This window comes from Pelophylax lessonae (genome assembly GCF_965119305.1).
Source record: "Pelophylax lessonae genome assembly, chromosome: 12".
NCBI classification, from domain to species: domain Eukaryota; kingdom Metazoa; phylum Chordata; class Amphibia; order Anura; family Ranidae; genus Pelophylax; species Pelophylax lessonae.
The window spans coordinates 31,120,655-31,143,726 of NC_138779.1; the positions used below are offsets into that span (position 1 = coordinate 31,120,655).

Below are 23,072 nucleotides of genomic sequence, written 5' to 3' on the forward strand. Positions count from 1 at the left end.
TTTTTGTCTTTTCTCAGCACTTCGGGGATCTCAGTTTTTGCTGTTCTCCCCTCCATTCTCCCCTTGACCCTTACTGAGCTGTGCATTTATGAAATGCCATGCTTTTTAGAGTATAACAGGCCATATATTCACATATTGCTTGCGGAATGGTGTTCATCTGTACTGTATGTCATAAGTAGTCCGCTGTGTTTAGTCTCTTTATGGGTTTTTTTTGTGGCTGTGTGGATGTATAGATTGATTTTTTTTTTTTTTTTTGTTTATATCTTCCTGTTTTTCAATATAAAGGTCCATAGATTTCCTCTGGGGGAAAAGTCCTGAAACATGTCAGAAAATGAGCATGATACATTCTATACAAGTTTTATTTGGCACGCCAGCACGAGTGTCTAATTGGTGTTTATACAGTGGGTACGGAAAGTATTCAGACCCCCTTAAATTTTTCACTCTTTGTTATATTGCAGCCATTTGCTAAAATCATTTAAGTTCATTCTTCTTCCTCATGAATGTACACATAGCACCCCATACTGACAGAAAAACACAGAATTGTTCACATTGTTGCAGATTTATTAAAAAAGAAAAACTGAAATATCACATGGTCCTAAGTATTCAGACCCTTTGCTCAGTATTTAGTAGAAGCCCCCTTTTGATCTAATACAGCCAGGAGTCTTTTTGGGAAAGATGCAACAAGTCTTTCACACCTGGATTTGGGGATCCTCTGCCATTCCTCCTTGCAGATCCTCTCCAGTTCTGTCAGGTTGGATGGTAAACGTTGGTGGACAGTCATTTTTAGGTCTCTCCAGAGATCCTCAATTGGGTTTAAGTCAGGGCTCTGGCTGGGCCATTCAAGAACAGTCACAGAGTTGTTGTGAAGCCACTCCTTCGTTATTTTAGCTGTGTGCTTAGGGTCATTGTCTTGTTGGAAGGTAAACCTTCGGCCCAGTCTGAGGTCCAGAGCACTCTGGAGTAGGTTTTTGTCCAGGATATCCCTGTACTTGGCCGCATTCATCTTTCCCTCGATTGCAACCTGTCGTCCTGTCCCTGCAGCTGAAAAACACCCCCACAGCATGATGCTGCCACCACCATGCTTCACTGTTGGAACTGTATTGGACAGGTGATGAGCAGTGCCTGGTTTTCTCCACACATACCGCTTAGAATTAAGGCCAAAAAGTTTTGGTTTCATCAGACCAGAGAATCTTATTTCTCACCATCTTGGAGTCCTTCAGGTGTTTTTTAGCAAACTCCATGCAGGCTTTCATGTGTCTTACACTGAGGAGAGGCTTCCGTCGGGCCACTCTGCCATAAAGCCCCGACTGGTGGAGGGCTGCAGTGATGGTTGACTTTCTACAACTTTCTCCCATCTCCTGACTGCATTTCTGGAGCTCATCCACAGTGATCTTTGGGTTCTTCTTTACCTCTCTCACCAAGGCTCTTCTCCCCCGATAGCTCAGTTTGGCCAGACGGCCAGCTCTAGGAAGGGTTCTGGTCGTCCCAAACGTCTTCCATTTGCGGATTCTGGAGGCCACTGTGCTCTTAGGAACCTTAAGTGCAGCAGAAATCTTTTTGTAACCTTGGCCAGATCTGTGCCTTGCCACAATTCTGTCTCTGAGCTCTTCAGGCAGTTCCTTTGACCTCATGATTCTCATTTGCTCTGACATGCATTGTGATCTGGAAGGTCTTATATAGACAGGTGTGTGGCTTTCCTAATCAAGTCCAATCAGTATAATCAAACACAGCTGGACTCAAATGAAGGTGTAGAACCATCTCAAGGATGATCAGAAGAAATGGAAAGCACCTGAGTTAAATATATGAGTGTCACAGCAAAGGGTCTGAATACTTAGGACCATGTGATATTTCAGTTTTTCTTTTTTAATAAATCTGCAACAATGTCAACAATTCTGTGTTTTTCTGTCAGTATGGGGTGCTATGTGTACATTCATGAGGAAGAAGAATGAACTTAAATGATTTTAGCAAATGGCTGCAATATAACAAAGAGTGAAAAATTTAAGGGGGTCTGAATACTTTCCGTACCCACTGTATGTACAGAGTTAGTCATATCTTCTTGTTATTACTAAAACGTTGGGTGATGTAATGATCCTAGGCCTGTGTTTGTGGATTTGAAAATTATTATTATAAAGTTTTGTTCTGTTTTTTATAAAATAAGTGTTCTTTGGTGTCCTATAATCCCTGCCACCCATCATAATTTTTGTTTTTATACAAATATATATTTTGGATGGGCACAGATCTACAGTAGTCATAAAAACACTATTCCAATTGTTTCCTCACTTGTATCGATGAGCCTTGGCTGCCCATGGAGGTCACTGGTTTTCCTTCCTTGGACCATTTTTGGTCGATCCTGACCACTGTAGACATGGAACATCCGAGAAGAGCTGCAGTTTTGGAGTTGCTCTGACCCAGACATCTAGCCAAGCCATTAGTGCAAAAACAAAAAAACAGGAGGCTGCACAAGCCTAGCGCATTACCTTTGTGATAGCTTTATTGGTATAAAAAGTACAGATACAGTTTGATGTATGTGAGCATATATCTGTACTTTTTATACTAACAAAGCTATCACAAAGGTAATGCGCTAGGCTTGTGCGGCCTCCTGTTTTTTTGTTTTTCTCCTGGGTTTCCCTGGCCGGTTTTTTGAGGGGCAGCAAAGCCAGTGTTCTGTCGAATAATGCATCCCATTGGATAATGCCTGCAGAAAAAAAACTATTCAGTCACAAGGAATGCATGAGGACACAAGGCCATTCAATGCGATTAGAGGAGCGTTTTAACCTCAGGCTACGCAGGGGTTTCTTTACAGTAAAGCCTCGTACACACGCAATGAATTTCCGCCGACTGGTCTTCCGTCTTTTGTCCAGAGTGGTGTCTGTTGGTTGGAATGTGCTCTAAACTGTACACAAATTTTCCCGCACGACAGAATTCTACTTCAGAAGTGATGTTATGTGTTGGATTGCTTTCTTTGTGTTCTTTCATCTCTGACCATGCCTAGTCTTGCTCATAAGATTTTTCCCCATCGAAATCTGTACTAATGAGCCGAAAATCGGACGTGTTTTGACGGTCGACAAACATTTTATAGCCTGCCCACCAGGATTTTTTCGGCCGAAAAGTCGGAGTCGATTGTCGGAAAGCATCATACTAACAAGCCGAAAATTGGCAGATCGGTCGTCGGATGAAAATTCCCGGCCGAATTTCCACTCGTGTGTGCGGGCCTTAAGGGCTACAAGACTGTGGAATTCTCTGCCACAAAATGGTAGTAAGTGCGGGGAGTATGGTTACTTTTAAGAGATTCTTGGACGTACATCTCAAGGATCGAAACATTCGTGGGTATGGGAGGTGATTATGGGCACACACACCTACACAGGTTGAACTGGATGGACTATTGTCTTTATTCAACCTCAACTACTATTATCCGACGATCTGCAAAGCACGGAGGGAGAATTTAATTGTCGGATTGTGCCTCATTTTCTCTACTCATGCACAAGACTTAAGCGACAGAATCCACCGCTTGCACCTTGCAACACAGCCAAATGCACCCAACAGCAATAGTATTCCGCCTTTGACATCGAGAGAGCGAGGCAGAATCTGACAATTAGATTCTCCCTCCACGCTTTGCAGATCGTCAGATAATGCCTCTGATGATCTGCACATGCGCAGTGTTGACATCATGCCAGCTGATCTTTTGAGCGACGTAATGTACTGCGCATGCGTAGATCATCGGAGGCATTATCCGATGGGATGCACTATTCGACAGAACGCTGATACAAAGCCGAAGACTGTATTTTGTATGCGTGCCACACTCCTTTTGGGTACAGGGGATTGATCTTTTTTGACTGCATCTAGCCATTACTGTTTGGGCTTTATCAAAGTCAGATCCCCGCTGTCCTCTATGGGAGATCGGATGAAAACGTACCGCCTGTCCATTTTCATCTGATCCTATCCGATTCAATAGACGGATGGAAAATGGGGTTTCCATCCGTCTGGATTTCACGGACAGGATCGATCGGATAGCAGCGGGTGTCAGCGAACATGTCTCCGCTGACATCCCCTCCTCCATAGAGGTACATGGAGCATCCGATCAGGTCCGCCTGAAAACACTGACAGACGGACCGGATCGGAAAGCCCGTGTGAAAGGAGCCTTACGCTTGACTTTTTTTTTTTCTGCTTTTGACAATCCACTTCAGGGACAACCTGTTAACTTGCTGCCTAATATACCCCACCCACTTTCAGATGCCATTGTAATGAGATAAGCAATATTATTCCCTTAACCTGTCAGTGGCCATAATGTTATGGCTGACCCCTGTATATGGTCTATGGTACCCCTGCTATTGTGCATGCAGCTCTTCAATTAAATAGCAGCATTTTTAGTCTGTACCCCCCCCCCCCCCCCATAGACTTTTTTTTTTTTTTTGCAGTCGATTCTTTTTGCCTTACGTTCCTTATTCCTCCCTTGTGCCAAGCCTTCCTCGTCTGTTGGCACTTCAAGTCTTATAAATAAACTCTTTGGAAAGAGGTGAAATCTCGACAAAACCTAATCTGCTGGATGATAAAAGCCTTTTGTGTCTTGAAAGACTGCGATGATTTCCTATTCAGTTACCAATTAAATGTATCGACTTCAAGCTCATTTCACTCTTCACAAAAAAAAAGCGCCTCGCCCTCCCACCGCGTCACCTTCGCCAATGATGGCAATAGATGCTCTGCAGAGCCTCTCCAATAATTTGCTGCGAATTGTGCGTCACGGTTGGGGTGTCCTCTTAGCCGATTGTATAAAGAGGGAGCGTTCGGGTGCAAAAATAAGGAAAGCTGCGAGGAGCGTATCCACGGAACGCCTGCCGACATGTTCACCGCTCAGCTTGTGCTCCTGCTCCTGGCGTTCTGCTCTGTCCGATCGGCTGTGCCCAACCGCCGAGACAAAACCACAGCAAGCGGCAGCATGGTATGTGCAATTTTCATTCTAACTTTGTGTAGTCACTTATTGCTTTCTATAACTTATTTCTTCTATATTGCTTCAGGAACTGATGTGTGTAAGCAGATATACTTATGTCACCGCAGCGTACACATATCTGTAACAGGATGTACAATAATGACAAATCAATGGTGACCTTAATCCCATTATTACTTCCATCTGCTTTTTATTGCTTTCAATTGATCCAGGCGAGTACAGATGAGACGGCGGGGAGACGCAGTCGCCGCTCTCCTACTTTTTGCCTGGTATGGTCGATTTGTTTTGTAGATTCGCACAGTGATTAATCTTACGTCAAATTGGGGATGTAAGAGATAAAAGGGAATGTATACAATGAGAGGGGTTGCTCATTGATGCAGTTCAAACAGTTGGGGCAATAAAACATGAAATCGAATTGATTGCTATGGGTGGCTGGGCTTTGCTTTATGGAATAAGCCCCAAGGGTTTCATTGGTCTGTTTGTTCAACAGTTTAATTAACCACTTCAATACCGGCACTTTCACCTCCTTTCTGCCCAAAACAATTTTCAGCTTTCAGCGCTGTTGCACTTTGAATGACAATTGCGCAGTCGTGTACTCAAACAAAATTTTTATCATTTTATTTCACACAAATAGAGCTTTTTTTATGGTGGTATTTAATCACCACTGGGGTTTTTTATTTTTTGCTAACAAATTTAAAAAGTCCAAATATTTTGAAAAAAAAAAAAAAGTTTTTCTTCGTTTCTCTTATAAAATTTTGTAAATAAGTACGTTTTCTCCTTCACTGATGGGCACTAATGAGGCGGCACTGATATCCAGCACTCATGGGCACTGATAGGTTGCTCTGATGGGCAGCCTCTATGGGCACTGATAGGCAGCAATATGGGGCACTGATGGGAGGCACTGATAGGTTGCACTTTTGGGCAGCCTTTATGGACACTGATGGGCGGCAATAATGGGCACTGACATCCTTCACTGATGGGCTCTTATAGGCGGCAATAATGGGCACTGATGGGAAGCATTGATATGCAGCACTCATGGGCACTGTTAGGTTGCACTGATGGGCAGCCTTTATGGGTACTTATAGGTGGCAATGGGCACTGATATGCAGCGCTGATGGGCACTGATAGGTTGCACTGATGGGCAGCCTTTATGGGCACTGATGGGCAGCCTTTATGGGCACTGATAGGTGACAATGATGGGCACTGATAGGAGGCACAGATTAGGAGGCACTGACAGGCGTCTCTGATGGTCACTGATTGGCATTACTGGTAGGCATCACTGATGGGGCTACACTGATAATCATTGCACTGATCATCAGTGTAGACCCCCCCTGTCAAGAGAGTCCCTTATTGGCTCTCCTCTACTCACAGGCTGTCAGAGGAACACCAATAACTGGCACTTCCTAGTTACGGTGTGATTGGACACAGCTGATCACATGGTAAAAAGCCTATGTCATGAGCTCTTTACCCTGATCAGAGATGTGGCGTGTCGCTGCGACTCATCACACTACCGACCGTTGCGTTGCTCGCCCCTAGGGGCGTGCACGAGCAGCTTGTTTAAAGGAAGTCCTATGATATCCAGTCAGAACAGGACAGTCACCGTCCAGCCGTCATTTTTCTATAGACCTGGTGGGATGTGGTTAAGGAGCAGATATATTTTCAACCCAAATGAGGAGCACCAAGCCAAAATTGTAGAGTCCAATATGCCATGATGGTTCTTTAGGTACAGCACAAAAAATATCCAACGTATTTCGGGGGCCCACAATACATCCTCTTTATTAGGGCTCATTGACCTTCAACCAGGCTTTGATGGACTCAACAAAAAGGGATGAAGAGATAGATCGGCATTTTGCTGGTGAATGATGTACAATTGTGCAGTAAATGTCAGTCTAAGTTGAAGCAGCAAACGGCCGCTTGGATATGCGTTTTGAATTTTCAACTCAAGCATATTTAAAAGCCATAAATATATGAAAATATGTTTTTTGCGCTTAATTTAAAAGAAAAAAAAAAGGTGCAGCGACTGATACGTTGAATAATAAACCACGTACTGTGTTGTTTTACACACACACACTCACAATGTTTCATTCTCATTTAGCCCTCTTTCAAACTGGTGCCATTTTGAAATCGTGCTGCTTCTGCGCCATTTCACATCAGTGCGATTTGCACTGCCAATTACATTGTGGCTTGCGACTTCATTTAACAGAAGTATTTTTTATTTTTTTTGCAAAAGGTGAAATACAGCGACGTACCTGAATTACATCGGGATGATGCCCTATTGTTTTTTAGAGCCAGCGGTCAGCTCTCTTGTACAGGCAGTGCTCGGGTTACAAACATCCGACTTACAAATGGAGGGAGACAACAGGAAGTGGGGAGAAATCTACCCCTAGGAAGGGAAATTCACTCCTGTAGGAGTTCTCATGGGGAAAAAGGTGTCTCCACTGAAGCTTTATCATTAATCCTTGTTTCCACAACAACCAAAAATTTTCAAAATCCAGTTGTCATAGGGACAGAAAGTGAGGTGAAATCTTCTGAACAGGGGTACAGACAGAAAAACAAATGTTACAGGGGTGATAACCCTTCCCAATGCTATCCAAAAAATGTAAAACATTTTCTTTTGGCTGGAGCTACACTTAAAAATGTACCTATTCCGACTTACAAACAAATTTGACTTACGAACAAACCTACAGTCCCTATCTTGTTTGTAACCTGGGGACCGCCTGTAATAGCAATCGAGCAGTGGGTGAGCTGCTCTGATTGCTATTACAAGTAGCTGGGGGGACGTGTCCCCCCGCCGCCTTCCGCAGCTCTCTCAGGCTCTTCTGGTCTGCCGGGAGACCCGAGTGACCAGCCAGGGCATCCCCAGGCTGGCCGGACAGCCAAGCAAAGTTGGGATACTCTTTGATTTAGTTATAATAGTAATAGTAGATCAAAAACAAAGGGATTTCCAGTCACTACTTACCAACCAGCCAAATTAGCCTGTCTAACAGTATGCGTTAAAAACAGGGGTTTAGTTGCACACATTTGCAAATACATGCGTAAGCTGCAGGCCGCGCCAAGGCACCCTGATATCTGCAGTCCCTAACTCTACCTTTAAAGAGTCTCCACAATAGGAGCACATGCATTCTGATGAGATAGATGGAGGACAGGTGACTGGAGGGAGCCCACCCCTCCTTAAAGGCGCAGGGTCACACTGAACACCCAGCACATAGCACAATGGCAGCGAAGGTGTCAGTGCGTTGCCTGACCAATATAAACGTTATACGATATTGCAAAAAGTGGTCACCTCCTCCACCTATAACTGGTCTAGATAGTAAGGAGCACTGGAAGGGCAAACGCAGATCAAAAACGAAGGGATTTCCAGTCACTACTTACCAACCAGCCAGCAACCAGCCAAATTAACCTGTCTAACAGTATGCGTTAAAAACAGGGGTTTAGTTGCACACATTTGCAAATACATGCGTAAGCTGCAGGCCGCGCCAAGGCACCCTGATATCTGCAGTCCCTAACTCTACCTATGCCGACTTACAAACAAATTTGACTTACGAACAAACCTACAGTCCCTATCTTGTTTGTAACCTGGGGACCGCCTGTAATAGCAATCGAGCGGTGGGTGAGCTGCTCTGATTGCTATTACAAGTAGCTGGGGGGACGTGTCCCCCCGCCGCCTTCCGCAGCTCTCTCAGGCTCTTCTGGTCTGTCGGGAGACCCGAGTGACCAGCCAGGGCATCCCCAGGCTGGCCGGACAGCCAAGCAAAGTTGGGATACTCTTTGATCAGTTATAATAGTAATAGTAACCCGGAAGCGAAGACATGACAAACTATCGGCACCATTTTTTGAAAATTAAAAGCATTGAGAAACCCAGATCTTGGTGTTTTGAATGTTTTTAGGTGCAGAGGAGGGATTTGGGGTCTTTTAGACCCCAGATCTCGCCATAAAGAGGACCTGTCACTTGCCTATTGCTGTCACAATTCCTTGTGACAGCAATAAAAGTGAGGAAAGGAAATAAAATAAAGCAACAGTTTAAAAAAAAAATAAATAAAAATTTAAAGTGCCCCTGCCCTCCCATGCTTGCGTGCAAAGGCGAATGTGCGCTTTGGTCCCGCACGCACTCAAATAGCGATTGTCTCACACATGCGGTATCACCGCAGGCGTCAAATCATGGGCAGTAATTCTAGCACCAGACATCCCCTGTAAATTGGTAACTTCTAAAGGCTTTTAAAGCATCACCTATGGATAGCAAAATTTACGTTGCCCGGTCGTGTGCAATTTTAAAGCGTGACATGTTTGGTACCTATTTAGTCAGCGTCACTTCCATTTTTTATATTTTACAAACAAATTGGGTTATGTATTGGGCTTTTTTGTAATAAGTGTCATTTTTCCTAAAAACAATGAGTTTGAAAACTGTTCTGTACAGCTTCTGCTTTAAAAAATATATAATGTTTGGGGTTCGAAGTAATTTTCTAGCAAAAAATACTGATTGTTACATGTGAACAAAAACGTCACTACCCTATATCTTCCATAGGTGAAGTCTTAAAAGCCCCTCCAGGACATCAGTTTAGAGTAAGCCATAAATAATGGCCTAGAATTACTGCTTTCACTCTGGCGTGTGCAGTGATGCATGCATGGGGGGTGGCTCAAAAATGTTTTTTTTTTGGGGAGGGGGGGAGTTAACTGCTTGGGTGTAACTCAAATTATTTACACATTTTTAATTTTTTTTTTTTTTTTTTTAATAAACTGTATTATTTGTCCCCTGTATGATGATTTTTTGTCTCACCTGCCCTCCAATGAAGCTAAGGTATTGCAGATCATGCTCCGTTAGTTTTGTCCTCAGACATACTGGCCAAAGTGGCACCAGGAACCGGAAGCAACGTTTCACATGTCACTTCCAGGTCATTAACTAGAATTGAGAATCAGCAAAGGGCAGTTATGAGGTGCATAGCCACAGGATCGCTTTCCTCTGACAGCTGACAAACGGCTTGCCAGATTTACACACACTCCTGACAGCTGCCCCTACTTTAAGGTCCTAGAAGAGGACACACAGCCATGACCTGAGGTTAGAAGAAAGAAAGGTTAAACTTGTGTAGCGTTACCCCCCCCCCCCTACCTTTTCCACAATACTGCAGAGGCTACTAGGTACACAGCAACAGTTCATACACTCCAGATCATTGATCAGTCTACAGGTTTGTCTTTTTCTATCATTTATTGCCTAAAGGAACTGGGAATAGGAACTAGGGTGGTGCGGGTTTCCAAAGTTCTCTAAGCAGCCGCAGCACAGTTTCTTTTCACTCACACCTGGGGTAAATCAGGTGCAGCAAGACTGGAACAGTCTATAGGTTCACGACTGGAGACCATGAAGTAGTTTGTAGAAAAGATAGGCTAGACTAGAACCTTCTATAAGTTCTTGTCTGGAGACCATAAAGTAACTTGTTGAACAGATAGGCTAGACTAAAAAATTCTATGGCCCCTTTCACACGGAGCGGACCGTATTGCGATCTGCTCCGGCACTTTTTTTTTTTTTTCACGGAAACGGATGACATTTGTGTCATCCGGTCCGTATTTCCGCATATCATCCCATCCATTTGCGGATGATATACGGACATAATGCATGGCTATGGGATTGCGGATGACACCGCTGACATCCGATTTTGCGTCCTTTCCGTTTATTAAATGGAAGAAAAAATAGGGTTCTTTTCCATTCCAAAAAACGGAACAGAACTGAAAGGACGCAAATCGGATGGTCATCTGCTGACATCCGCAATCCCATTGACATGCATTATGTCCGTCTATCACACGCAAACGGATGGGGCGATATATGGACATACGGAACGCCTGTGTGAAAGGGGCCTATAGGTTCATGGCTGAGGACCATGAAGTAGCTTGTAGAACAGATAGGCTAGACTGAAACAGTCTATAGATTCATGGCTGAGGACATTGAAGTAGCTTGTAGAACAGATAGGCTACACTATAACTGTCTATAGGTTCTTGTCTGGAGACCATGAGGTAGCTTGTAGAACAGATCGGCTAGATTGAAACAGCTTATAGGTTCATGGCTGAGGACCATGAAGTAGTTTGTAGAAAAGATAGGCTAAACTAGAACCTTCTAGAAGTTATTTTCTGGAAACCATGAAGTAGCTTGTAAAAAAGATAGGCTAGACTGAAACAGTCTTTAAGTTCACAGCTGAGGGCCTTAAAGTAGCTTGTAGAACAGAGGGGCTAGACTGAAGCAATCTATAGGTTCACAGCTAAGGACCATGAATTAGTTTGTAGAACAGATAGGCTAGACTGAATCAGTCTATAGATTCATGGCTGAGGACATTGAAGTAGCTTACTAATAGGCTACACTAGAACTGTCTATAGGTTCTTGTCCGGAGACCATGAGGTAGCTTGTAGAACAGATCGGCTAGACTGAAACAGTCTATAGATTCATGGCTAATGACTATGAAGTAGCTTGTAGAACACATGGGCTAGACTGAAACAGCTTATAGGTTCATGGCTGAGGACCATAAAGTCATTTGTAGAAAAGATAGGCTAGACTAGAATCTTCTATAAGTTCTTTTCTGGAGACCATGAAGTAGCTTGTAGAATAGATAGGCTAGACTGAAACAGTCTATAGATTCATGGCTGAGGACCATGAAGTAGCTTGTAGAACAGATAGGCTAGACTGAAACAGTCTATAGATTCATGGCTGAGGACCATGAAGTAGCTTGTAGAACAGATAGGCTAGACTGAAAGTCTATAGATTCATGGCTGAGGACCATGAAGTAGCTTGTAGAACAGATAGGCTAGACTAAAACAGTTAATAGGTTCACAACTAAGGACCATGAAATGACTTGTAGAACAGATTTGGGGCTCTATTCATAGAATCCAGCAACTAGATCAGTCCATAGGTGCTACCTCTTTTAGGCAGCTCAACATTTCATCACAGAGGCAAGCAGCCCCCTCCTCCTATCAGCTCACTAATCCATTCTCTCAGGTGGATGAAAAGATATTCTCCACAGGGCTCCAAACTATTTACTAGCTCTCCCATCCACCATCTGGGCACACCTCCTCAGGGATTGGGTGGGCCCTGTCCAATTTCCAGGCTGATCATTTAAACTCTTCCTCACTAAACTCCAGAAACTTTTTCTAGTGACAGGGGGAAGCAATCAAATCAAACTACAGCAGAAGCCAAAAACTTTGCCTAGAAGCCTAACTAGGAGGGTGCTACACTGGTTCTTTACTGTTAGAGCCATACAAATGTGGAACTCCCTCCCTCTAGAAGTGGTACTGGCTGAGAGAGTCAACAACTTCAAAAAACTTTTTAAAGATCCAGGTTGAAGTGAATGGACCTGTGTCTCTTTTTCAACCTTATAAACTATGTACTGATATATTTAGCCTGGAGATCTGCTTTAGGCTTATTTGTTTTATTTCTGGAAGCATTATTCCAATAAATCTGCCTTTTGAGATTTCTTTCCACATTAAAAAGAAAATTTAGTTTAGAAGAGCCATTTAAGATACACATACGCAGTGCACAACATGGCCACCCTCAGATAAGTGCCTTTATATGTCTAACCTAATAGGAGACCGCATCAGAAATAAAACCAAGGTGAATTGAAAGGAAATCAATGCTAAAATAAAGTTATGCAAGAAAGATGGAATCGCGCATTTGGACACAGGCTGCGGCCCGTGCAGTTAATTAAATCCCCTCTGTTTTACAGGCTCCTATTTCAGAGATTCATTTGCTTCCTTTTTATTTTTTTTTTCCATTTTTTTGAAAAAGTTCCAGGAAACAGTCCATAAATGTAACCATTAAAGCGGGTTATTACATTAAAATGGTACGCAGAAGTGCAGCCTCGGAGCTCGGCAGTACATTATCTGTCAGAATCTGTCATTTTCCTCCAAATTGCCGGCAGAGTGATGTAGAAAAGGTTAGGGCCCGCGTCTTTAAAGAACCACTGATGTCACGCAAAAATAATGGGGCCATAGAATAATTAGGCCCTTGATTTGTTCCCTCTGTCCCGTTTTACTAACATCTGTGTAAAAGGAAGAGAGAAAAGTAAAATTATCTTATTTCACCGTTATCAAATGCCACAGGCTTAAATCAAGACAGCGAGTGCGTCTGGGGAAGGGGAAAAAAAAAAAGATCCATTTGCTGAAGATTTAGTTGCATCAGAAGCAAATGTAAACTATCAACTTGCCTGGAAATTAAATCAAACATCGAGTTGTCATCATTTATATTTCCGTACCGCTAGGGAATTGGTTTAATCTGAAGAGTTTTTTAAGGACTGGAAATCATTTTAGTTAGGGGGGGGGGGGGTTATTTAAAGAGAAGAAACAAACATGTTGCATTTGATTAAAGGATCAGTAAATCTAAAACACAAGTTTGTTTTATGTAAAAAGAAAAAAAATAAATAAAAACAACTCAAAATAAAAAATTTTACGTTTTATCAACAAGTTTATTTATCAGGTACAATGCGTCAGCTGTTGGGTATTGCGTTTCCATGGGTTGTAGTTACTTTATCCTCTTCCCGACCCTCCTGCGCAAACCGTAGACCTACGTCGGTCGCGCGCCTGCAGCTAGGGGGTGAGCGCACGCGCGGGGGACTCAGGAGCGGGGACTCCGATGCACGGGGCAAGCGGCTCTGATTGCCGCCTGACAACCACGATTGCTCCCCGCTGAGAGAGAAGAACGGTTAGCTGTAAACACAGCTGATCGTTCTTCTCCCTGGAATGATTACAGAGCTCCCGTGATCCTTCTATATAGGATCACAGGTCTCTATGATCATTTCACAAGCCACGCCCCCCCCCCACAGTTAGAATTACTCCCCTAGGTACACATTTAACCCTTTGATCACCCACAGCGTTAACCCCTTTCCTGCCAGTGTCATTATTACAGTAACAGTGCATATTTTTAGCACTGATTACTGTAATGTCACTGGTCCCCCCAAAAGTGTCAAAAATGTCAGTCAGGGGTCCGATCTGTCCGCCGCAATGTCACAGTCCCGCAAAAAAATCGCAGATTGCTGCCATTACTAGTAAAAAAAACAACAATAAAAATGACATAAATCTTTCCCGTAGTTAGTAGACGCGATACCTTTTGCGCAAACCAATCAAAATACGCTTATTGTGATTTTTTTTACCAAAAATATGTAGCAGAAAACAAATTGGCCTAACGTGTTAAAAATTTTTGATTTTTAATTTTTTTTTTTTTGAGAATGGCATATAGCCAAATGTGAAAAATATATTTTTTTTTTTCAGAATTTTTGCTCTTTTTTTGTTTATAGTGCAAAAAATTGCACAGGGCATCAAATACCACCAAAAGAAAGCTCTATTTGTGGGAAAAAAAGGACATCAATTTTATTTGGGTGCAATTGTTCGTTAAAATAATGCAGTACGGAATTGCAAAATATGGCCTGGTCATTAAGGGGGAAAATCTTCTGGTCCAGAAGTGGTTAAAGTATATGTGAACCCTGACCTTGTAGAACAAGCCATTCCGTTTAATATAGAAATGAAAGGCAATACATTTGTGTGTGTGTATATATATATATATATATATATATATATATATATATATATATATATTAAAAAGCAGTGATGAGCGAGCGCTATATAACAAGAGCTGCTAGCACTAAAAGGTGAATATATACCTTCTCAGCAATAAACAAAAAGGATAAGTGCAGCACTAGTTTTAAATTAAATAAATGCAATTGCATGCAATATAAAAAAGACATACAGAGATATAATGGTAAAATTCAGTCCTCGAAAAGTCCATGTGTAGCAATAGACAGTGAGGAATGGGTATCAGTGAATAACCCTCAGAGGCAGTGGATGAAAACAGTTCATGAAGACAGTTCAAATAAGTGGTAAGGCCACCTTCACCAACCAGAGCGGTTAAAAATAATAATCCTCCACCAGCACAAATATATGCTCACCAGATATCCTGAGGGTTTAGGCCTTTGATAAAATTTCCACCAGATAGAATGAGGGAACCCCTTAAGGCTGCAACACATCCTCTCACTTGGAAGGTTGACGCGTTTCGTGTAAATACACAAAATTATCACATTATTAGGCAGACCTCTGTTGATAATGTGTATTTACATAAAACGCATCCAGGAATAAAGGCCTTTACGCTGGCGTTAGACCGCCGGGTCCCTGCAGTGGAACAGCGGTCCATTTGATGTGAGTTTTGATTTTATCCTTTGTTAAAGCGGAGTTCCGGCCTCAAAATCAAAAAAATCTATTTTGGGCCATCCGCTTGCTGAGGGCCACCTGAAAAAGAAATGGATACTCCCAATTTTTTTTTTTTTTGGTCACTTACCTTGATATTGAAGAAAATATACTCACCTTCCTTCCACTTCCTCCCTCTGCGGCCGCGGCCCGCGCCGTCTCTTCCGGTTTGCGATGACTCCTGGGAGATGAGCGTCATCGCTCCCAGGAGTCAATGCACCTGCACCAGCCCCGCTGGTCACTTCCAGTGCAGGCGCGGCATTCCCTGCTAAACAGCTTCTGGGCATGTCCAGAAGCTGTGCAGGGACGCCGCGCTTGCACCGGAAGTGACCAGCGGGGCCGGTGCAGTGCATTGTGGGACTCCGACGTCACCAAAGAAGAAGAAGAGGACGCGCTGACTTCAGCTGCCCACACCTGAGATGGCAGCGCTGGAGAAGAAATTTTCAAGGTAAGTATTTCTTCTTACAGGTAAGTGCGACCCGGGACAGTTCAGAGGCTATCCATTATGGAATGTACTAGCCCTGACTGTCCCGGGGGTATTTTTATCTAAATTTGACCCCCGAGGCCGGAACTCCGCTTTAACATGTACATTTTTTATCAATATCTTCAATAAATCTACTACACTATATAAGTTCCTTCGGCTCCATGTGGTGAGCTTTTATTTAGTGCATTCATCCTTCCATTTTTCCAAAGAAATTAGACTTTACAATCACTTTAGGAATACATACTGGAACAGAATTTTATTTTGAAAGTTTATTGTCACCTTACAGCTAAACTACAGACACTAAAATATTATTTTTAACCACTTTAAGACTGCCCGACGCACATTTACTGCGGCTGGCAGCCTCTCCTGCTCAAACCGACGTAGCCCTATGTCCGTCGTGCACCTGGTGCTAGCAGGCGAGCGCGCGCCGGCGGCGGCAAAGTCCTGCCCTCCCCTAGGCAGTGGGGATGCCGATGCACTAGGCTGGAGGCCGCAATTGCCACCGGGCACCTGCAATCGTTCCCCGCTGAGAGAGAACGAGGGTCTGCTGTTGTAAACACAGCCGACCGTTCTTTTCTCTGAAATGATCATAGAGCCCATGTGATCCTCCTATATAGGAACACATGTCTCTATGATCATTTCACAAGCCCATACCCCCACAGTTAGAAAACACTCCTCTAGGCTCACACTTAACACTTTGATCACCCCTAGGTTAACCCCTTCCCTGCCAGTGTCATTATTACAGTAACAGTGCATATTTTTAGCACTGATTACTGTAGTAATGTCACCGGTCCCCCCAAAAGTGTCAAAATGTCAGTTAGGGGTCCGATCTGTCAGCCGCAATGTCACAGTCCTACTAAAAATTGCAGGTCGCCACCATTACTAGTAAAAAAATAAATAAAAATGACATAAATCTTTCCCCTAGTTTGTAGATGCGATACTTTTTGCGCAAATGCTTATTGCGATTTTTTTTACCAAAAATATGTAGCAGAATACAAATTGGCCTAAAAGGATGAAAAAAAATTTGATGTTTAAATTATTTTTTTTTTGGGAATGTTATATAGCAGAATGTGAAAAATATTGTTTTTTCGTTTTCAAAATTGTCGCTCTTTTTTTGTTTATAGTGCAAAAAATAAAAATCGCACAGGTGAAAAAAAAAAGGTCATCAATTTTATTTAGCTACAGCGTCGCTTGACAACACAATTGAAAACACGTTAAAGTAACGCAGTGCCGAATCGCAAAAAATGGCCTGGTCATTAAGGGGGAAAATCCTTCTGGTTCAGAAGTCGTTAACCACTTGCCGACCGCCGCACGACTATCTACGTCGGCGGTCAGCCCCTCACAGGCAAACTAACGTAGGGCTACGTTGCTTGCTTGTGAGGGTCTAGGGAGCGAGCGCGCGCCCCCCGGGGCGCGCTCCCGCTCCCGCGTGGTCACGGACCCCCCCGCGCGTGTGACCAGCGGACCCGATGTCCGCCGGTCACTCGGCGATCGGCGGGGGAGAGGGAGAATGTCAGGCAGCTTGTGTAAACAAACTGCCTGTCATTCTCTTCGCTGCAAAGACACTGATAAAACGGATCTGGTATGTAGATCCGTTGATCAGTGTCTTTACAGCTAGAGCCACAGCCAATCACAGTAGAAACCACGCCCCTAGGGACACACACAGCCCCTCCCTTCCAAATAAAGTTAACCCCTTCACTACCAGTGTATTTTTACAGTAACAGTGCATATATATAGCACTGATTACTGTAGAAATGTCACTGGTAACCCCAAAAGTGTCAAAAATGTCAGTCAAGGGTCCGATCTGTCCGCCGCAATGTCGCAGTACCGCAAAAAAAATCGCAGATCGCCGCCATTACGCGTTAAAAAAAAAAACAACAAAAATGACAAAAATCTTTCCCTTTGTTAGTAAACGCGATAACTTTTGCGCAAACCAATCAAAATACGCTTTTTGCGATTTTTTTTACCAAACATAGGTAGCATAAAATAAATTGGCCGAAAATTTTTAAAAATTTTGATTTTTACATTTTTTTTTGGGGGAATTTCATATAAAAAAATGTGAAAAATATTGCTATTTTTGCAAAATTGACGCTCTTTTTTTGTTTATAGCGCGTGATCAAAAAATCGCACAGGTGATCAAATACCACCAAAAGAAAGCTCTGTTTGTGGGAAAAAAAGGACGTCAAATTCGTTTAGGTACAGCGTCGCACGACCGCGCAATTGTGCGTTAAATTCACGCAGTGCCGAATCGCAAAATACCCCCTGGTCGGAATGGGGGTAAAATCTTCCGGGGCTTAAGTGGTTAATATATGCCTCAATAGCATCAAAAGCCAGAAATCCAATTTGGTTGCACCACGTGCCTTTACAAACCCAGATATTACCTTGTAAGATTTGCAGTGCCATCATCACTCTTCTGTACATACCCTGTGCAGGGAGAAGAGCTGTGAGAGGGACCCAGCAGCTTCACCCACTTCAGACTTGTAAGGAGGTCTGTGAATGGCTAGAAATAGAGCCAATATCAAATCCCTGCCACACTTCTCCTACCAGAACAACAACCCGCCTGCTTGAGGTTTTAACTCTCTTCTATCTTGTGCCAATCTCCATGCCACAGGCCTCCTCACAAAATTCCCAGCCATTGACCCTTATATGCCAAGGGAGGAAAGTCCACACAGAACGTTAACGTTACTGCGCTTTACTGTTTTTTTTTTTCAGATGACATTTACAGTCCTATCACATCAAGCACAGAGCAAACTATCAGTAAAGCTAGGAGGCCCAGCTGTAGCCTCGATGATCTGCAAGCACATGGTAGAATTGCCCAGGGGGGCAAACATCCTGACGAGGCTGTGATCTCCTCCTCAGGGAAAAAGAAACCTCTGCTCTTAGTCTCAAAGTATTTATACACACTCCCAGCCACCATCTGGGAGACCCTTTCCCAGGAATTGGCCAGGACTGCATAAATGTTCAGCTGCCAATTAAAGTCTCCCTGCCCACTATCTTTCAGAGCATTTCTGGACAAACAGGTGGAAGCAGGTAATCCTGCAGCCACTGAAGCATAGAACAAGACCAGAACAATCCACACAGCTCCACTGATTACAGCGAGGCAGAACTAATTTTACCTAACAATGAAATACAGCCCCACTGAATTCTGTGAGTCTTAACTAAATTTGCCTGATCCTAGCACACATCTAGAGAGTGCTACACAAAAAAAAAAACACAAGTAGAATTGTATTTTTTAAGGCAAAAAAAACCCCAAAACATAGTGCTCTGAGTACTTTCTCAAGACTAGCAATGGCAAGAGTAATACAGAGGGAGGAAGAGGGAGAATGTATCAGACTCTGCATTGCTCTTGCCGCTGCTCAGAGCCGGGATAAGCTGCAGCTATGAAGCAGCCGTCTCTTTCCTGTTGTAGCATTAGCCGTGACGGGGGAGGGGGGGGAGTGGGGCAGTTTTTTCCATGTGCGTTAGAAAGCACATGGAAAAAAGTACTTCTTAGGGGACAGAACAGTAAACAATTAGAATGATTGGACTTCTTTAACTTTTTAAAATGAAGCAGTTTGTCTTAGTTTGCCAATCATTTAAAATGCTTGTTTTCTTTATTTGCTATAGGAAATAGATGAGGTGAAGAAAAACAACCTTGTGAATGTACTTTTGGCCATACTAGATTGGACATCACCGTGGGCAAATGCAGATACCATGAACAACGAAGATCCGGAGTTGCAGTACAGACCACAAAGATCCATGTACAACCCGCCCATGGCCAGGGAGAAGAGTATGTGCAAAAACTTCTTCTGGAAGACCTTCTCCGCCTGCTAGGTCTCCTCCTCTACCTTCCAGTACTCATTCTATGTACAAAGCTGCGTGCCGCACCACAAGGATTCATTTGACGCTTTATGTATTACTCATTGAAAAAATAAAGGACCTCACCAATACAATTCTCTGAAAGTAACAATGTCCTTGTTTGATCTTCCATCCAAGGTCTAATTTTGATCTAGATTATCCGTTCTCACCCAGGGTTCCTTCAGACGTTGCTAGGGGTTCCTTGAGCTGTGGCTGATTGACCTTCAGCTTGATGGTTTCTGCACAATTCTGGGCATAGTGCCACTTGGCAGATCCAGCGCCATGACACCAATGGTCTTTTTAGCTGTCTGTAAGGGTGGCATTCTGACCACCGCTTTAAGAAGCGCATTCTGCTCATTGACCACCAATGTAAGATACATTTTTTCCCCCTTATCTCAAAGTAATGAGTTTTAGCAGGGGTTCCCTGAGACCTGAACATTATTTCAAGGGTTCCTCTAAGACAGGGGTCTCTACATTTTCTAAATACAGGGCCTGTTTACAGTTCTTCAAACTTTAGGGGGGCCGAACTGTGGTCATTATGAGTAGAAAAGGTCCAGACGTCAATGGGTAAAAAACAATGCCCCATCTTTGGTGTTGGTGGAAAGAACTGTGCCCCATCATCGGCATCATTGGGAGGAATTGTGACACTTCATTAGGGTCAGTGGGGGGAATTATGCCCCATTGTTGGTATCAGTGGATGAAAGAGTGCCCCAGGGGCTGGATAAAAGAAAGTAATAGGTCACATCTGGCCCCTGGGCCACAGTTTGGAGGCCACTGCTCTAGAACAATGAGGTTAAGAAGGACTGCTCTAGAAGTATCAAAGGAAGAATCTGATTGGTTGCTACAACAAGGACTGTTATTTATTTCCAACATTTTCGATCATGAGGCCTTTCTTTTTGCCTCTTTGATGTAAAGAGTGTAAAAGCCTGAATGTGACATGGTGTCATGCTCTTGCAGTCCCTGTGCAGCAGAACTCAGACTAGGAGAGGGCAAGCATTACAGCCAGTCAGTCGTGCTGCAGTACTCATGTGCTAACAAGGTGCATGGTGATAGGAGGAGAAAGCAGAGTGAGAGGTAAATCAGCTCATTAGTCTGCTGCTTCTCTTTCACTGTCCATTCAAGGGATGGGAGAGGGACAGGACCTGTAAGTAATTTAGGAGTGTATAATGCAGAGGTATCTGGTTACAGTTGTGTGGAATATAAAAGCTTGACTTGAGGCGTCATCTGAGGTTCCTCTTTTCTTGTAAATTGCTTTAAAATTCCATCTCATTATAATGTACTTCCAACTCACTGAATTTAAGCTGTAAAAAATCACATTGTATGCTGCAATTAAAAGATGTCTAAGCTACATTTCCATGCTGTGATTGTAATGTGGAAGGACAGACAAAGGTCCCTTCTCAGGATCAGATTTAGAATATCGAGAGCCGTAATCAGGAATTCATTCTGGTGAAAAAGTCCATTGTTTTATTTTAGTTTGACACGTGTGCAATACACGATCATATATTTCATGTTTTCTAAAGAACTTAGAAAATAAGTGATTTTGGTGATCATTATTTGGTTACAAGGGGAGAACCTTCTCTAGCATACGAAAGACTTAGAACCTATCATGGATAACCCTTTAGTTGGTGGAGGTCAACAGTACTGAGTAAGCAGAATGTCACCAGAGGATGGTGAGTGAACTTGGTGGATCCTCATCAGAACCAGATGTCCGAGATGAGAGAAGTGCCCTCAAGATGCAAGTCAACAATATTTCCCTGACTTTCTGAGATAAGGGCGTACAGACCTTTCCCTTCTCAGGGTTAAATATGGAATATCGAGAGCCATAATCATAAATTAATTCTAGTGAAAATGTTTAATTGTTTAATTTTAGTATGACACGTGCAATACAAGATCATAGATTTGATCTTTTCTAAAACAAACGTAGAAAGGAATTGATTTTGGTGATCAGTAGTTGGTTACAAGGGGAGGGCCTTCTCTAGTAAATGAAAGACTTGGAACCTTTCTTGGATAATACAGTCAAGATGGGGGAGTACAGGGGTCATACAAAAAAGTCCCTGAGTTGGTGGAGGTGCACCGGTGCTGAGTGAGCATGATCTCACCGGAGGATGGAACCTGGTGGGTCCTAATTACAGGCAAATATCAAACACAAGAGAAGTGCCCTCAAGATGCAGGTCAATAATATTTCCCTGACTTTCCCGGAGAAGGGCATACAGACCTTTCCAATAAATTGGTGGGGTTGATCACCAGTCCAATCCTCTAGTATAACACCTATGGTAAGATTAGACATCTACAGTGCTGCTCAAACTGATGTCTGTAACATGGCAGCAGAGAAATATTTCATCAAGATAGAAACCTCTCTAAAAAGCTTTTGAAAGATGCTACCACTGTCCATCGGCTCATCACCTGAGTGCTGCCAGCATTGCTGCAGAGGTTGAAGGGGTGGGGGGTCAGTCTGTCAGTGCTCAGACCATACACCGCACAATGCATCAAATTGGTCTGCATGGCTGTCGTCCCAGAAGGAAGCCTCTTCTAAAGATGATGCACAAGAAAGCCCTCAAACAGCTTGCTGAAGACAAGCAGACTAAGGGCGTGGATTACTGGAACCATGTCCTGCGGTCTGATGAGACCAAGATAAACTTATTTGGTTCAGATGGTGTCAAACATGTATGGCGGCAACCAGGTGAGGAGTACTAAGACAAGTGTGTCTTGCCTACATTCAAGCATGGTGGTGGGAGTGCCATGGTCTGGGGGCTGCATGAGGGCTGCCGGCACTGGGGAGCTACAGTTCATTGAGAGAATCATGATTGCCAACATGTACTGTGACATACTGAAGTAGAGCATGATCCCCTCCCTTCAGAGACTGGGCCGCAGGGCAATATTCCAACATGATACACCCAAACACACCTCCAAGACGACCACTGCCTTGCTAAAGAAGTTGAGGGTAAAGGTGATGGACTGGCCAAGCATGTCTCCAGACCTAAACCCTATTGAGCATTTGTGGGGCATCCTCAAACAGGAGATGGAGGAGCTCAAGGTCTCTAACATCCACCAGCTCCGTGATGTCGTCATGAAGGAGTGGAAGAGGACTCCAGTGGCACCCTGTGAAGCTCTGGTGAACTCCATGCCCAAGAGGGTTAAGGCAGTGCTGGCAAATAATGGTGGCCACACAAAATATTGACACTTTGGGCCCAATATTTAAATTTTCACTTAGGGGTGTACTCACTTTTGTTGCCAGCAGTTTAGACATTAATGGCTGTGTGTTGAGTTATTTTGAGGGGACAGCAAATTTACACTGTTATACAAGCTGTACACTCATTACTTTACATTGTAGCAAAATGTAATTTATTCAGTGTTGTCACATGAAAAGATATAATAAAATATTTACAAAAAATGCGAGGGGTGTACTCACTTTTGTGAGATACTGTATATATATATATATATACACTGCTCAAAAAAATTAAAGGAACACTTACACATCAGATCTCAATGGGGAAAAATCTCATGCTGGAAATCTATACTGATTTGGACTGGGTAATGTGTTAGGAAGGAAAGGATGCCATGTTGTTTAATGGAAATGAAAATTATCAACCTACAGAGGGCTGA

At 43.3% G+C, this 23,072-nt stretch overlaps 1 protein-coding gene across 1 annotated transcript; it reads left to right on the top strand.

Annotated features, from left to right (window-relative positions):
* The first annotated feature begins 4,783 nt into the window (after positions 1-4,783).
* CORT (cortistatin) lies at positions 4,784-19,583 on the top strand. Its single transcript, XM_082273909.1, has 2 exons — positions 4,784-4,936; positions 19,239-19,583. The coding sequence occupies exons 1-2, from the start codon at positions 4,838-4,840 to the stop codon at positions 19,443-19,445; spliced, it is 306 nt and encodes a 101-aa protein (XP_082130035.1). The 5' UTR covers positions 4,784-4,837; the 3' UTR covers positions 19,446-19,583.
* The last annotated feature ends 3,489 nt before the right edge of the window (positions 19,584-23,072 follow it).

Coding starts and splice junctions, on each gene's coding strand:
- CORT (XM_082273909.1), top strand. CDS start 4,838: ATGTTCACCGCTCAGCTTGTGCTCCTGCTCCTGGCGTTCTGCTCTGTC. Junction 4,937..19,238: donor CCACAGCAAGCGGCAGCATG/GTATGTGCAATT, acceptor TATTTGCTATAG/GAAATAGATGAGGTGAAGAA.